This window comes from Biomphalaria glabrata, chromosome 10, assembly GCF_947242115.1.
Source record: "Biomphalaria glabrata chromosome 10, xgBioGlab47.1, whole genome shotgun sequence".
In the NCBI taxonomy this organism is placed as follows: Eukaryota; Metazoa; Mollusca; class Gastropoda; family Planorbidae; genus Biomphalaria; species Biomphalaria glabrata.
The window spans coordinates 41953765-41972138 of NC_074720.1; the positions used below are offsets into that span (position 1 = coordinate 41953765).

The window sequence follows — 18374 nt, forward strand, 5'->3', positions numbered from 1 at the left end:
AAAAAAGCACTCCCCAAAGTTCTATACCATTTGGAGGTTGATGTATGATTACATTTTTGTGAGCACAGATTAACAGAAATATGAACCATTAATATATAAATAACTTTATGTTGTGATAATCCTATATGGTAACCCTATGTGATAATCCTTATATAACATGTTTTCTTTATTCTCACACATTATATTTTATAATTGTTTGATTTTGTCTGTCTCAATATAATTATCTGAATATAAAGTCACACGGCAGCAGAGGAAAGTAACAGTCTTTGGTAACCTGTAAATATCTCACACATCAGAAAAATATTGAACTCTTGAGCTGTGGCCTGGCATTATTAGCCATGATAGAATTAATGTCCTAGATAATAGCATTATCAGGGTATAATTTTCTCCAATTTTGGCACTTTTTTGCAATACTGGGGATTCACTATCTCTAGCATTAACACCCTTTTGGGTTCCATTTGTCAGCAAAATCCAGGATTAACTTTCTCTTATATTACTACACTTTTGAATGCCACCTGGTTAGCAGTATGATTATAGTGATTGCAATTAGATATAGACATTAAATAATTTTTGGTGGTGTATAGCCAGTGTTACAGTGTACTCTGCTGCTGTTGACTATATTGCCTTAGCTTGAAGAATACTTCAGTGGAATACATCTGTTTAATTTTCTAGCATCTTTAGCCATCCTTATTTTTAAAATTATATATATATATATATATATATATATATATATATATATATATATATATATATATATATATATATATATATATATATATATATACAATTACCTAAATGACTACTTGAATATTCACATAGTTTCTACTTGTATGTATTGTTATAGGTTTAGTTTAATTGGGAATTAGACGAGACTATAAATAGACTATTTTAGACGGAACTAGGGAATAATGGGATAGTAACTGAATACGGAATGATGGGAACTTGACGGTTGGACAGAGAGACAAGAGGAACCTCCTTGGCGAGACATTAACTTTGGTAGAACTGTAGACATTTGGACTGTGCCCCTTCGTTTTGGATTAAATATTATTTGTCAAAGTATATATCGTTTTATCAAGTCTTTTATACAAGTTACTATATGTTGTTTTGGTTGAAAACGAACTCCATTATTTATTAAGAAGACTTCATCTAGACCTAGAGTAGATCTATTACTAAACAACCACAACAGTATTAAAAGATTCTGTTTGCTTATTAGATCAAATAATTAAACAGTTTGCCAGTGCACTTCCAATAAGGTGTAACGTTTTGTAAACAGAAGAAAAAAAAACATTTTCGTTCACCATCTCATTTCTTGTTCTCAACAGGTTCAGCTTCCAGCTAAAGCCATTGTTGTACTACAGAGGATCCCAAGTGCTTATGACAGGCGACAGTTGCAGTTGAAGGTAGACTAGAACTTACTATCTAAACAAAATGGTTTCTGGGGAACACGGTCATGGTTAGTCCGGTTGTCTAGAAAACTAAAGGGACACAAAAATTTAATTTTAAACAAAACTTTTTCACACAAAAAAAACAAACAAACCTGTAAATGTCCATTTTTTTAAATAAATAAATTATTGAAGCTTGTCAAGCCAAATTTAACAGGAAATGATAAGCGCACCAGCATTTTTTTTTTTTTAAATTGATGGTGTCTAGAAATAGTTTTAAAATGTGACAGTCAAAATGATAGTTTTAAAATGTGACAGTCAAAATGATAGTTTTAAAATGTGACAGTCAAAATGATAGTTTTAAAATGTGACAGTCAAAATGATAGTTTTAAAATGTGACAGTCAAAATGATAGTTTTAAAATGTGACAGTCAAAATGATAGTTTTAAAGTGTGACAGTCAAAATGATAGTTTTAAAATGTGACAGTCAAAATGATAGTTTAAAATGTGACAGTCAAAATGATAGTTTTAAAGTGTGACAGTCAAAATGATAGTTTTAAAATGTGACAGTCGAAATGATAGTTTTAAAATGTGACAGTCAAAATGATAGTTTTAAAATGTGACAGTCAAAATGATAGTTTTAAAATGTGACAGTCAAAATGCCAACATGATCAAGTGTTTTGCATTAAGATGTCGGCCCTCTATTCTTATCAAATTGTAAGCTAAGACTTCATAGATTATTGGAGTTGGTGAGAAAATGGTTACATTTCTTTCTTGTGGTCCTAAATGAAGAGCTGATCTCCGGTAGTCAGTTTACATTTTTATGTGATGCGCAAGAGAGTACCTGCTAGCCTTGAAGTCAGTATCCTGGCTGATATGATCTAAAAAAACAACTAATGTAAATCATTGAGCACCTGATCTGATAAAAACTGGGCTGGCCATGAAAATACTTATATATTTGATTAATCATGGTTTTGTGCTTTTTGGGTACCTGGAATGGGTTAAGAAATTAAATTGTTAATTTGTAATATCCTCAATATCCTAGTAGCATGGAATCCATTGAAATCGGGGCTCTCATTATCTACAATTTGTATCCCCTGTTCAACAAAGTTTTGTATGTAGCAGCAGTGACAAAATCTTGACTCACATTTAGACATCATCAAAGTTTTTTCATTTTCTCTCTTTCCCCTGTAAACACTTGTAGTGTTTCAAATAGTTTCATCTTTGATTTTGTTGTATGCAAAGCAAAATCTAATCTCTTGTGATGCAAATTTCTGAAAGTTTTTCTAAAACATGAATAATTGTGTAAAATGATCACAATATGGAAACACCACATATCCCAGGCTGGAAGAGATTTTAACTGTTTGAATTGTGGGTTTTAAAAATTCAAGTCAAAAGTTTCGTTTTGGGATTCTTGAATCTTCTTCATGACTACACCAAACAAGTCCCCCACTGTGTACTCTCCTCATTGTGCATTCCCCCCATTTTGTACTCCCCCGTTGATGTGACACCTGTTTACACCATTTGATAAGGAGTTATTACATTAGAAAGGGACAACAACTTCATGATATGATAATATTGGTAAATACTTGTGGAAGTTTAGGAGTTTTATTAGTGTCCACATGACCTTTTTTATTTTCATTTATTTATAGCCCTGCCGTCTTACATGTTTAGGGTCAGCACCTTGATCCATATTTAATTTTTTTTTAATATATTTTTTCAACAATGAGTTTTTCGTTCTTATAAAATAAAACTTGGTTTGGATAGAAAAATTACTTGCAATGTAGAAGAAAAAAAAAAGGTATGTTTGTCAATGAATAAGATCGGAGGTTTTGTTTTAAATGTCAAAAAAATTAATGAAACCCATCTTTTTATTTCAGATAGGAGATATTGTCACCGTGTCCAAGATGAACTTAAATGGACAGTGGGAGGGCACCATCAACGGCAAGGAAGGGATTTTCCCATTCACCCACGTCAGGTTTCTCACCCCAGAGGAACTCAGAAATCTAAACACATAAATGGGCGCCAGGCTGCGGCTTGAGATGGGTGTTAACTAGTTGTTTCTGTTGTGGAGCCAGTGTGGACTGGCACTGTGTATGTTATGTAGGGGGATGTAGAAACTTTCTCTTCTGTCTTGTTGTAAATTTTGTGTTCTCTGTTTTGTGGAGAGTTCATTTCCTCTTTGGATCCCTACAAGTTCATATCTGTGTGATAATTTAACTGTTTGATTCATGTTATAGTTATAAATATAGAAACCATTTTTTTTTTTTTACTGCTTCTACTGTTTTACAAAAAACAAAAGGTCTTTTTAAGTTTCTAGTGATTATTGTAAATAAATAGATTATTTCTGTATGCAAATGTATATATTTCTTTGTTATAATCTTATGGTAGCAAGATAAATTATCTTGAATATTTGCGAAGAGAATATATTATCTGTATTACTGAGAGTAATAACAAAAAAATCTTCAGTATTATTTGGACAGAAATAAATCTTAAAATGTCAAAGTTTGTCTTTTTTTTTTTTACATTTTTAAGAAACCAAAAGAAAAAAAGCTATACATGAGATAAGTTTCATTTCAACTTCTGTTTTCCCCCTTCTTGATAAACCGCCATGTCCTGGTGCTTCCGACAGGAGAAGAACTCTTGATAAGGAAACTAATGTAGTGAATGTAACTGTAGAAATTCAAAGAACAATGGCACTAGTCAAATTGGTTTTGCTCCTAAATTGTCTAGGGCTCTTTTTAAATGCTATAGTGCCTTAGATTATTGTGTATGCAAGTACTTTAATGAATAGGAATCTAATAGAAACCAATTCCATTTTTACCTGCCACTACATTGAACCTGTTTCTTTGGTAATGATTTGAATTCTTTATGAGACATTTCCTAGTAAAACACAGTCTTTCATTTTTAAAAAACCTAGAAGTACTCAGTTAACCCAAGTAATATGATTTGTGTACAAAGCTCTGTATGTGTGTACCTTAGTGATACATATTTGATGGAAGTGACAGCATCAAATGTTTGATATTAATCACTGACCGACTTTAAACTGCCAGCAGTAGACTAAAGCAACACTCACGCAGCCATAGCACTCATAAAGTAATTATTATTACTTTGAAGGATAAGTTTAAGAGTAATCTTACATAATTTTGTACAGTGAAAACCAATGGAGATCTATCAGAATGATTTATTTCATGCAGCATAGGTTTATAATTGAAAAGCTTTTAAGTTTTATGTTGAAGTCATTTGAAAGGAAAGTCATCTTTCAAGTTTTCTTTCCTCATGTATTTTGAAAGCAGGAATTCATTTGATAGAATGGACATGACATGAAAAATTTCATTTTTTTTTTTTTTTAAAACTTTATCAACTGAAACTAACTTTAAAAATCTGGCAATAGAATGTTCTCTTTCTTTTAAGGTAATAAATGTTCTGTTCTTTCTGGAAAAGAAACATATTTGTGTAATTAGAATGTTGTTGTTATAACTTGCGTATCAGGGTCTGGAGAGAACCAACAAGAGAAGTAATTAGTTGATAATGTACTTGACATTGAAGGCTTGTTTTCTTTTGTGTGTGCAAAGACCACCAGCTGGCTAGCAATACGTAGATGTATAATATTGCACAATAAATCTTATAAACCATTCTAAGTATGTCCTGAATGGAAGTTGTTATTTAGTTAAAATGATGTGATTGCACTGTCACTTGGGAGAGCCCAATCAATGGCCTATTGCTTGTTCACGTACCAACAGTCTGTTTTTCTGCCTATAATGTGTTTTTGGCTTACTTGTATTTAATAATGATGACATTTATGTAAAATGTGTGAGTTTGTTTCATCTCCTACCTTGGTGTCAGAATCAGTGTGGAAGATGTGCCATTACAGTTTGAGACTCTTTCAGAATTAGTGTTGAAGATATGCCATTACAGTTTGAGACTCTTTCAGAATTAGTGTTGAAGAAATGCCTTTACAGTTTGAGACACTTTCAGAATTAGTGTTGAAGATATGCCATTACAGTTTGAGACTCTTTCAGAATTAGTGTTGAAGATATGCCTTTACAGTTTGAGACTCTTTCAGAATTAGTGTTGAAGAAATGCTGTTATAGTTTGAGACTCTTTCAGAATTAGTGTTAAAGAAATGCCATTACAGTTTGAGACTCTTTCAGAATTAGTGTTGAAGAAATGCCATTACAGTTTGAGACTTTCAGAATTAGTGTTGAAGAAATGCCATTACAGTTTGAGACTCTTTCAGAATTAGTGTTGAAGAAATGCCATTACAGTTTGAGACTCTTTCAGAATTAGTGTTGAAGATATGCCATTACAGTTTGAGACTCTTTCAGAATTAGTGTTGAAGATATGCCATTACAGTTTGAGACTCTTTCAGAATTAGTGTTGAAGATATGCCTTTACAGTTTGAGACTCTTTCAGAATTAGTGTTGAAGAAATGCTGTTACAGTTTGAGACTCTTTCAGAATTAGTGTTAAAGAAATGCCATTATAGTTTGAGACTCTTTCAGAATTAGTGTTGAAGAAATGCCATTACAGTTTGAGACTTTCAGAATTAGTGTTGAAGAAATGCCATTACAGTTTGAGACTCTTTCAGAATTAGTGTTGAAGAAATGCCATTACAGTTTGAGACTCTTTCAGAATTAGTGTTGAAGATATGCCATTACAGTTTGAGACTCTTTCAGAATTAGTGTGGAAGATATGCCATTACAGTTTGAGGCTCTTTCAGAATTAGTGTGGAAGATATGCCATTATAGTTTGAGACTCTTTCAGAATTAGTGTGGAAGATATGCCATTACAGTTTGAGGCTCTTTCAGAATTAGTGTGGAAGATATGCCATTATAGTTTGAGACTCTTTCAGAATTAGTGTTGAAGAAATGCCATTACAGTTTGAGACTCTTTCAGAATTTGTTATGGTCATCTGTTAAACAGCAGTTTGAATTTTTAAAATATATTTTGTATAACACAGCTTTCATGCTCAGTGCTCTAGGGCCAAATCTCTTTAGTGGACCTGTGTGTGTGTGTGTGGGTGGGGGGGGGGTACCTTTGAGAGGGTTTCCTTGCTGCCTTTAGGCGCTAAGCAAGCACATTTCAGCTTATGTTGGGATTCGAACACAAGCTCCCTTGATAGTTAGGCAAGTGATTCATACCACTTAACCACATATGCCACTAATAATGCAATAGTAATAAAATGACATAGTCTTTGAGTGCAAAGATTAAGAGAGAGCAGAATTTTTACATAATCCAAACGTGACCTACACATTTTGCTACCTCCGTAGCATACAAAGCCATGGATTGCTTGGGGTCTAGTTATGTTCTCTTTTTGTTAATTTCATGTTGAAGAAAGTTATTCATGTTACTCTTGACTTGTGGAAGTGTGTTTACATTAAGCTTGGGTTATTCGGTTGCGCAGTGATGTGCAAATGAGGCTCTAATATTTTTTTCTGATCTTTTTTTTTTTTTTTTTTTTTTTACCTTTTGTGTTGCAAGTTCATTGTGTGGAGAGTGTGTATGTGTTGTTGATGTTTTGATTCTATAAATACATTTCTTGTTTTGTTTTTAAGTGGGGAAGTGAAACAGACATGAAAAATGTGTACCACTTTTTTTGATGTTCACTAACCTATATATTTTACCATCAAAATTGTATACCACTGCTATGAATTGTTTGGAAATATGACTCTGTGGTTCCACTTACTTACTGGCTTAGGTCCTTCTGCACCATTCGGCGCATGGGGAGGCAAGCTCTCTCCACAGAGTACGGGTCGCAGGCTACTTCCACAGCCTCCAGTTGGTGCCAGTGGATTTTAGCTTTTCTAAAAAGGTGCGACACAATGCTAGGCGTGGACCACCTGGTTTTTTGCTTTTGTCTCCCATTTTTGCCTATGCTGTGGTTCGAATTGACTTAAAAACAAATGCCCTGTCCTGATGGTATACATTTTGTTTTTTTTTTTTTGTGGTGGAGTGGATTGTAAATAATAATTAAACAAACTGGCTGGAAGAAGTTTGCAAAGAGAAATGAACCTAATTGTTTGTGAGCTGGTCATTGTTTGCTCTGTTGTTGTTCCAGAGTACAGTCGTGCCTCACTAAGTGTTACACTGTGACAGAGACTTCATGTGTCAGTGTTTTGAAAAATCTTGGTGGGAATTGTAACACCATTCTAAGGGTATGCAAGTGTATTGACTACTTTGGTCTTTTATATTTCTTTATAAATTATCTATTAGTGTATGTTGGTGTACAATAAGATGTTGTTGTTGTTTTTTAAAAATCAAATGGATATAAATATATATATTTAGACTCGAGAATTCAAATGTGTATATATCTCTTCTGTTTTAACTTTGTAGGTTTGTGTGCATGTATCTTTTTTTTTTTCGACTTTCGAATGTACTTTCTACTCTCTTGTGTTAGAAGATACAGAAAAGCTTAGAACAAATGTAATGGTCAAAATCTTTGAAATCTTTGAAGTTCTGTGCAACTCACTATTCTTTCAAATAGTTTTTTGTATCATGTTTACACACTAACAATAACTACAAACTTCTTTTATTTCATTTGATTGTTTCAATAAACTTTTCAGTTCTTGCGTTTAGGTTGAACTAAGTTGAAACTTTTGAAAAGGCAAAATAAAAGTATAAAGTAAACATAAAAAATATCTTGACTTTTCATTAAGGATATTTTCCTAAGGTTTTAATTAACAATCACATTTTTTACATGTTATTAGATTTGTATGTGACTTGCCTAAACCACTCTCTACCCTGCCCTTTAGTTGTTATTTTAATATTTTTAAAATGGAAATGAAACTAACATGTCCTTGACCTGTGTGTTGTTAATGAATGGTGCTGTCTCAAGTTGACTCATGGTTGGACTTCATCCCCTCTTTCAACTGCTGACTTGAGCAAGTTTCTCTCTACTTCTGATCCTGTGCCTTTTTTTATGTGTGGCACTGCTGACCTTTGTCCAATGTGCTTAGCATCAGCTTGTGAATTCATCTTCACATTATGTTGTAATCAAGAGAGAAAAAAAAATATGATTCAGATCCCAGTGAATCAAATATTTTCTTAGATTAATTTCAAATTGTGTCAAACTCCAATGAGATTGAAACAAATATAAGAAGAATTGCTGTAGCTGTAATTTAATGTGTAAATCTTTCATTGAACTTTTGTATCAGCCAAGCTGCATTTGTCAAAGCAAACATGTACTTACTAAACAATGTTACTTAAGTGTGTGAAAACAACCCCTAGCCTATATAGCTCAGTCAGAGCTGAAGTTGCATTTTGATACAGCAAAGATTTGACTCAAGTTTCTCTTTCAGTGTTTGTGAGTCATACAGCTCATGTCAGTCGTTGCCTATTTCCAAGAATGATAATAATCAGTTGAATAAAACTATTGCTTAACTATTGAAGGCATGAGATGAAAACTCATTCTGCTCTCAGAAAGCAAAACATTCTCATTTAGATTTGGTTTTACTGGGGATCTTTTCAGTAGAAAAATATTAGATTGGTCTACACATTTAACTTGTTCAATGCAATAAGAATGTGATCAGCAACTATGTTTAGTTTAGTTTTCAAACTTGATTTGTTGGCAAAAGTTTCTTGATACCTGGAGAAGATGAAATGTTCAAATTTGATGGCTTTTGTTTTTTCATTGATGTGTAAGAACTAGATCGATGCTTGTGTTAATGTCTCTGTATAAAATATTACCTAGGGATGTTCTATGTTTTGTTTCCTAATTTTTCTGTGACTGTGAGCAGACAGGAACCTAGAACTGGATTGACTTTTACAAGAATTCTATGACTGTCTGAGCAGACGTGAACCTTGAACTGGATTGACTTTTACAAGAATTCTATGACTGTCTGAGCAGACGTGAATCTAGAACTGAATTGACTTTTACAAGAATTCTATGACTGTCTGAGCAGACGTGAACCTAGAACTGAATTGACTTTTACAAGAATTTTGTGACTGAGCAGACATGAACCTAGAACATTTTCATGAACATTGTGCTCATTTTATGTTGAGACATTTGGAGAAATTGATTGAATTTTTTATTCTAGTTTGTAAATAGTGACTTTTTTTTTTCTGGTGTCTGTCTTTTTTTTTTTAAATGCATATTTTTTAAGATACAAAACAAATTTATATTTAATTCTTTTTATAAGGATGCCCTTCTTTCTACTAATGTCTCTGTAATTAAAATTATGAATTTGTTTTGTTTAAACTGTTAAAATTGTGTCTTTTGTTTTTTTTTAACTTGAAACCATTACTTTTATACTCAGAATAGCTAATTGTTTGAAGTACAAACATGGAAAATTTAATTAATGTTGTTTTTTTTGGGGTGTCTTGTCTTTAGAAGGCTTACATTAAATCTGATTTTTTTTAAATGTACAAAATATGAATCATTAAAGTTAATCATGGGAAATTATTTAATGAGTGCTGTGGATTATATTTTTAGCTTCAAACATGTCTTCAGTTTGATTATCTTAACAGGTTAAAATGCCACAGCATTCAATTATTATAGTTAAGTCTATCAAAAACTCGTCAAAATATATCTCAGCAACTTCAACCAATGGGAATGTTGTTTTTTTTAAAGGAGTTCGTAAGTTGTCCTATGGTATCTTATAAATAAGATTGTAATTTGTGTACAAATATTTCTGGATGGGGGCTGCTGTTATTTCACTCTTGTGTGTTGTGATGTTCAAACTAAATTATTCATAGGTCATGGCTCTGTCACAGTGACAGAACCATTGCTGGCTTCTTCATCATCGGCCTAATAATGGCATGCATAACTTTTCTTTTTTTTTAACAGGAGAGATTCCATGCAAGAATTGATTTAATTACAATTGGTTAGTTGTGTATCATACTAGAATTGTTGACTATTTCTACACATATATATATCTATCTTTGTTTCATTCTTGGAGCATTAGTTTTAACTGACCAAATGACTCTTGTTCATTTAGAGGAATTATTGAACTAAGTTGTCTGTTCTTTGTTAATGTATTCTTTCTATATTTCAGTCAAGAATAAAAAAAAAAACATGTTAAACCCAGTCTTGAATTTGTTGTTTGTTTCGCTGGTGACTTAATGTCATCAGCTGGGGCTGTGTAGCCACGGGAAATATGGAATTCCTCATTAATCTTAGGACTCGAAGACAAGCCTTATTTAATGCCATCATGAGTTCTACATTGACTACCTAGTGTGGAACTACATTGACTTCCTTGTAGGAAAAAAAAAGTTTTTATTTCATGCTGTCAATGTTTGTAAATTAAGACTTCAAGAGAAACTGCCTGTGTTCCAAGCTGCATTATGTCCCTGACCTTTTTGTGACATTCTATACAACTTTGGAGGGTACATGAAGAAAGCGTCAAAGAGTTGTCTTATAAAGTTGGCTAAACAAAGTAAATAAATTGGACCGACCTCTCGATATCCTGCTAAGAACAGCTGCTGACTGGGAAAAGTGGAAGGATTTGGTTAGGGGAACTGTCACAGCGGCGCCCCCTACAATGAAAAGTCATGGGACAGGTGATGAGGACGTACAACTTTGTACTAATGTTTAAACAAAAGTTAAAATCCCACTGAACTTTGAAATGACTAAACATGAAACTTTTAATTTGTACAGTCCAGTGAGGAGACGGTCACATGACTAGTGGGAATAAATGTGGGGAGATAATAATTTCTGTATTGCTATTAATTCATCTCTCCACTTTTCTTATTGCAATGAATTCAACACATTCTAGGAGACAGGCTTTTTTTCATTAGAATTCTTTCTCTTTCCAGTTTAGAAATTTATAGCATTCATTTTTTTTTTCCAGTTTAGAAATTTATAGCATTCATTTTTTTTTTTCCAGTTTAGAAATTTATAGCATTCATTTTTTTTTTTTTAAAGTATTTTAACAAAGATTAAAGAAAGATTTTTAAAACATCTCTTTCCTTAATTCTGTCAAGAAAACATTTAAAAGTATACAAATTATTTTTAACAAATTTATTTACTCATAAAAAAAATAAAAATATTTTCATTCAAAAGTGGAACAGTTTTATAAAAATCTTTCATTACATATATGAAATAATAAAACATGATCTTTATATCAAAACTACAAATTAATGCTCTACATTAATGAACATTATAAGAATAATATGAAAAATAAATAACATCTGTTTAAACAATCCTGTAATGATTCTTAGAAGCAAACGTCGTAAAGCTGAGTTTTTAACCCTTTCTCTCCTAACAAATGATACTAACGTTGATTCCACCAGAATGTGGTAAATAATTATGGAGAGAAAGAGTTAAATATATGGTACTCCATAAAAGCATATTGATATTAATAATGTAAAAATAAAAAGTTAAGAGACACAAAGCTGATCTGATTTTAATTTACTATTTTTTTTTGCCATCACAGGAGAAATATATTACATTTAAACAACAACAATACATCTTCAAAAAATCCTTCGTATTCAAGTAAGAGGAATGCCCGTTTTTCATGTCAAACAAAATGAAAAAATTATTCAACACTCTGAAGAAGCTTTGTATATAAAATAACAAAATTGGTCAGTAAAATAACATTAGCATTATAATCAACTGAGAGCTAAAACACTTTATATTTAATTAAATGTTCAATTTTTTTTTTTTTGCACATGTTCAAAAAAATGTTGATGATGTTAAAAATGTGTTTTAGTAAAAACTGCACATATTGACAACTCCACAGATGAGCTCCTCCACCAGGTTTTTTAAATCCCTCCTAGAAATCTAAAATCAAAGGGATATTACTCTTTACAAAAATTAATTATCAAAAAGAATAAACACATCTTAAACTTTTAAAACTAATATTAAGGCACAGCAAGATCTCATCTACAGTCATTTCTAGGGCTAACTTCTATTATGAGCTTTTGGCATGTTTAATAGCTATTGGAAAATCGGCATTATTAACATGTCTTTTTTTTTTTCAAATAATTTTCTTTGTACAGTTGACCCTTGATAGTCTGACACTTCATAATACGACCCACTCAGTAACCTGACCCATTCAGTTTCAGCAATCCCACACATTCAGTAATCTGACAAGTTAGCAATCAGAAACATTCAGTAATTTGGCCCAGTGATGATTTCTGTCGCAGCTGCACAAGCAATGTTCTAATGTCGAAAGACCTTCACGAAAAAGCCATGACAGATTGTTTACATAGAAAGAGATAAAAGCCATGTGAGATTATTTGCCTAGAAAGAGATAAAAGCCATGTGAGATTGTTTGCATAGAAAGAGATAAAAGCCATGACAGATTGTTTGCATAGAAAGAGATAAAAGCCATGACAGATTGTTTGCATAGAAAGAGATAAAAGCCATGACAGATTGTTTGCATAGAAAGAGATAAAAGCCATGTCAGATTGTTTGCATAGAAAGAGATAAAAGCCATGTCAGATTGTTTGATAAAGACTATTGCAGATTATTGTTTATACTTGTATGTCAACTCAAGTAATTAATGTATACTGTGCTATGTACATTTTTAAAAATGTAGGTCAGGCTTAAATTGTAATTTAGTACAATTTACATGTGAAAGCTGAAATCATGTGGGTTTTTTTTAAGATCCATTCATTTTTGTTTTTCAACCACTGTATATTTTATACTCATTAAAGTACAAGAAAATGCCAAATCACTTCATTAAAAAAACTCTCTTGATATGTATGGCCAAACTCTCACACCTTTGGGTAATCCCAAATTTTCGGCAATCTGACACCCCTCACCCCTGTTTGTAACCATCAGACCATCGAAGAGTCAACCTGTATTTTAATGTTCAGTACGGCACCAGAAAAGTTCTTTTAATAGGAAAGTTTTAAAAATCACTTTCTGAAGCATTCTCCCGTATTTAGAGTTAATCCCAAACATTGCTTTCTATAACATACTTATGACAACTGAAATGATTGAGTTATGAGAAATCTTTCTTCTTAAGAGTATATTTCTTATGATGATGACTTAATATCATTCTTGGATTCAATCTAGAGTAAATCACCGATTGGACGCTGTAAGCACTGCGTACAAGTCACCGCAATATTATCCATAACTAATGATTTTTTTTATTTATTGCGAGACTATTTAGTCATAACTGCGCAAGCTCTATAATTGTACACTACCATCATGCTTGTTTTCCTTTTAATTTGTGATTTCCTGACGATTCTTTTTTTTTTAGTCAAATTGTACAGGGAAGCAACTTTACAACAACAACAAGATTTGCAAACTAGAAAGCTTAACAACTAGAAAGAGCATCCATTTCTCTTTAATTCTATATCAAATTTATTATTTTCCAATAATAAATAAAAAAGTTATACAAGTTACATCGAAGCGAAGAAGCGCACTCCCAAATGGCGGAAACGTTAATTCCGTCCAAACGTGGAAAATAATTCTGGAGTCAAAGAGCTAAACAAGAATAAGAATTATAGACGAATCTAAATGTATGCATATTTTTTTTTTTACATTTTGGATTTGCATGTGTTTCAGAAAGATCATAGTACAGCTTATTTATAAAGTCATAGTACAGCTTATTTATAAAGTCATAGTACAGCTTATTTATAAAGTCATAGTACAGCTTATTTATAAAGTCATACTATCTACTATTATCCAATTATTCTTAACTATTGCATTAAGAATGGCATCAAAAGTAAAAAGTGTACGAAGAGAGCACGACCCAGAAGTAATCAATGCAGCTTAAGAGGAAATTAAAGCAAAGAGGATGACAAGGCAGGCATCTGCTCAATTGGGAGTTCCTACCACTACACTCTACGACAAACTTTCTGGGAGAAGGCCTCTAAATATTATCAACCAAAATTGAGGAGGAACAACTTGCCCAATGGTTGGTAACTGTGGCAGAAAATGGGTTTGGAAAAAACGAAGGAGGAGGTTTGTGAAATTGCAAGAGCTATGAAAGCTTCTAGGCACCCTAGTTTATCAGACGATGTTCCTCGAACAACTAGGCAGTGGCTATACTAGTTTTTTTCAAGAGGCATCCAGAACTGACAACAAGATTCCCAATGTCTCTTAGTAGATATTCAAGTTTGGTTTCGGAATTTGAAGGAGAGCATTGAGAAAATCGATCCCACCATATTCAATGACCCACAAAGAATATATAAAATCTGACGAGTCTGGGTTCGCTTTTGATGCAAAAGCCAGGAAGGTGGTTGCGTGTAATGGCGCTAAGCATGTCTATAATGTCACTGCCAACAATAAAACACAAGTCACTGTACTAGCATGTACTAATGCTGCTTTAATGCAGCAGGGCAGTACACTTCCCCTCTTTTAATCTACCCTACAAATGAATCCCTAGAATGAACCTACTCCAGGACTTCCCTGATGCCATCTTACAAGTCTCAAGGAATGGCTGGATCACAGCAGCTATTTTTTTTACCAGGCTGAAAGATATTTTTATTCCAATTACCCAAAATTTGCCCAAACCCATTCTTTTGCTTGTAGACAGTCACACTAGGCACATCCCTATTAGAAACAAGCATACTGTACTGCCTCTTGCCTCATGCCACTTAATCCAACCTTTGAACCAGGCTTTTTTCACAGCTATGAAATCAGCCTGGGCCGATGCTATTAAAGAATACAGGGACATCAGTGGAGAAGGAATCAAATTAGAATAGTTTGCTGATGTCCTGAAGCCAGTTTGGAAAAAAGTAGCCACACATGAGATAGCCGCCAGCAGCTCCAGGGCCATGGGAATTTATCAGCTGAATGCAGAAAAGATAATTAAATCAAGCAAACTTGTTCCCAAGCAGGGAGTATCAGTCATCTCCAGCAGCTGAAACAACTCAATTTACACATGATGTTACCCAAAAAAAACCTAGTACTCACCAAGAAATCACATTTCATCCACTTGAGGAAATTAACACTTCAAACTTAGGTTCTGTATTTTATCAACCGAGTCACCTCAAATCATTCATATCAGTGGACTTACCAGAGACATTTATGTCCACAGTACCACTGGAATCAACCACACCAGTGACTCTACCCCAGTCATCCACATCCACAGAACCATTTGAATTATCCACATCAGTAGCTCGACTTTGTGTCATCCACAGGAAAAACTTGAATCATCCGCATCAGTAGCTCTACCAGAGTCATCCACATGCACAGCACCACCCCAGTCCAATTCATCATACTCAATCCAACCATCTACATTGGGCTCAACATCCAAGGTTGCATCGGAAATTTCACCCCTTTTCAATTGAAATATCCAACAGATAAAAGAACATGTGTATTTCATTTATGATGAAACCAAAAAAATGATCTTACAATGTTTTTTTTCCAGAACCACCAATCCCCGAAACCCAAATATCACTAGATGATGACATCAAATTTTTAAAAAATCTATTGATCTAACCCTCACCCTGATTCAAGCCTTTCAATTAGACCAACAGAAACAATGGCAACAGTCAAGGGCCTTTGTCACCCAGGATATTAAAAATTCCGGAAAGGGAAAGAAATTTAATTCCAGGACAACGCCAACAATTCTAAGCATGATAAGCGGCGAGGAGTTTTGGAACGTACTAAAAAGAAAAATTGAGGAAAAGAATCAAGAAGACAAGAATAAACTAGTCAAAGAAATGGACAAAGAAGAGAAAAAGAGAAAGGCAGAAGAAGTGAAAGAACAGAGAAGAGTACTAAAAAGCAGCAAGCAGAAAGAAAGGACAAACAAGATGAGCTAGCATTGAACAAAAATACTTTGTCAACAAATGAAAAAAGTTGCAGTCCACAAGACAGTGACAATGATGAGGAAGTCTGGGGGCAGAGACAGTATAGTTAGCACTGTTCTCGACCACTTGTAGCGAGTGGACCCAGGATCGGGGACGGAGCGCTGTGTACGCGGCACGGCCAGGTCTGGCCCAGTCAATCGATATGGCCGTCTAACGCTGGGAGCCCTCAGACAGGACACGGGATGAAGAATCCCAATGTCCAGGCCTGGTTGTTAGATAAAAGCCTTTCCAACGACCAACAGGATTCATGGCGCCTTCTGCGCCTTCCCCTACTGGACTTCATTGAAGGGGGCAGAGATGGAAGCAGAATTATAAGCCGCAGATGTGGAAGAGGAACTGGCTAACTGTAACTTTAACATGGACGAAAAGAACGATAGATGCTCAGGGTGTAACCAGAAAGATGGGGATTCTTTATAAGTCCAATGCAGCATTTGTGATAGCTGGTGGCCTAGGAGGTGTGGGCATGCCTTGATAGGCTTAGAGGATGAAGAAATTGCAAAAAGTAGATTTTGTCTGCAGCTCCTGCTGCCCCACTCTCTAAAACGTTGCACTGAATTGTTAGAGGTTCTTAATATTGTTGTAATATTAGAGCTATATATCATCTCTGACCAAGAAAGCTATGGACAGTGAAAGTACATGGGTCTCAGCTCAGGAAGAAAAACGCACAATCCGAAAAACGGCCAGCTCCTCTACCACCAAAGCAAAAGCCACCTTAACCTGCGCTGTGGACGGGAGTGTCTCTCCAAAATAGGGCTCCACAGCCACACGAGGAAGCGTGCTCTGAGATGAACCATAGTCGTTCTACGACTGAAGGAGGCCAATGATGAATGAATGATATCAAAGAAATGGAATCATCATTTTGTATAAATGTTAATAAAACAAAGCTGCCATAACTGTAAATGTCTGTTGTAGCCTAGCGTATGCCTAATTGTAAATAATAATCTAATTTACAACTGCATTGTTTAATTTTCTACACTTACTTAGACTTAGACTTAGGTCCTCCTGCGCCGTCCGGCGCATTGGGCGGCAAGCTGTCTCCATAAAAATCTGTCACTGGCAATGTCTGAATTTTCTACACTAATTTGTAAATTACAATTCAAGTTAAACATATCTTTATCTGCCATAACAATTTTAAAATAATAATTTATAATCGTCTTGTTTCAGTAGTTATTTTCTGTTTTAGTGTTAGGAATTTTTTGGTATATAAATGCACTGACATATGTAGACCAATTAAAGACTTGTCAGAATGTTATAAATCCTTTTTGATTCTTTCTTCTTGTTGTGGTCTTTACAGTAATAATATATATTGTTATTTACTAATCATCTAATGTCTGAAGATATAGGATTTTATAGGGACAGTTAAAATAGGTGTAGCTTCAATTATTGCTATTCGAAAAAAGATACTAGGTCTAATATAGTTTTCTCTACATAGAGCCAATATTTTTCATGCTTTATGCACAAAATGTTCTTATGAATCGTTAACAGCACAATTTCTGCATGCACAAAGCTTAACTGACAGGTTGAGTTGAATTCTAATTAAAAAAAGGTGTTGCAATCAAAGCAAGTAATCTATTTTTATTGACTAATGAGTACTTTCATTTTGTTTCCAAGGTCTAACCATTAGGAAGTTAAAAATTAAAAACTGAAAAAATGTGCCAACTTGAGCGCAATCGGTGATTTACTCTAGTCCTGAGACATGAGCATGCTCGAGGTAGCAACAAGTTTTAATAAAACAACAGAATCTCTAATATTGTGATGATATGAGAATTTTTTTCTGCGGCAACAAAAATGGTTGCTGTTGTGACTATACTGACCAGCAACAAAAATGGTTGCTCTCTTGTGACTATACTGACCAACAACAAAAAATGGATTTCTAAAAAAACAACCATTGACAACAAGAAATGGATTCATATATAAAATAATTTATACTAACAAACAAAAAAATTATTTAAAGTATATTAAAAATTATGTATGGAGATCTTTAGGGCACCTCTGAGTCCACTCATCTCTGATATTTACCTGACATTGGGGAAAAGTAAAGGCGGTTGGTTGCTATGCTGGCCACATGGCACCCTAGTTAACCATGGGCCACAGAGACAGATGACCTTTACATCATCAGCTCTATAGACAGCATGGTGTGAATGGGAATTTTACTTAATTACTATGTATGAAGATCTACTGTAGGTATACTGGCTGTGCCAAGGAAGATCTACTGATGTATGCAAGGGTTACAAGAAAGGCTTTGCAACTGAGATCACTGATTGAGATCACCAACTGAG

General features: G+C 33.9%; 1 protein-coding gene across 4 annotated transcripts in view; it reads left to right on the forward strand.

Annotated features, from left to right (window-relative positions):
• The window catches only part of LOC106073261 (adapter molecule Crk-like), a 34679-nt gene extending 24275 nt beyond the window's left edge, over positions 1 to 10404 (forward strand). For all 4 annotated transcript variants that reach the window (XM_056043885.1, XM_056043888.1, XM_056043886.1 and 1 more), the window contains 2 exons: positions 1323 to 1400; positions 3262 to 10404. In XM_056043885.1, the coding sequence (XP_055899860.1) occupies positions 1323 to 1400; positions 3262 to 3399 (216 nt within the window). In that variant the 3' untranslated portion in view covers positions 3400 to 10404. The remainder of the gene's footprint in view (positions 1 to 1322; positions 1401 to 3261) is intronic.
• The last annotated feature ends 7970 nt before the right edge of the window (positions 10405 to 18374 follow it).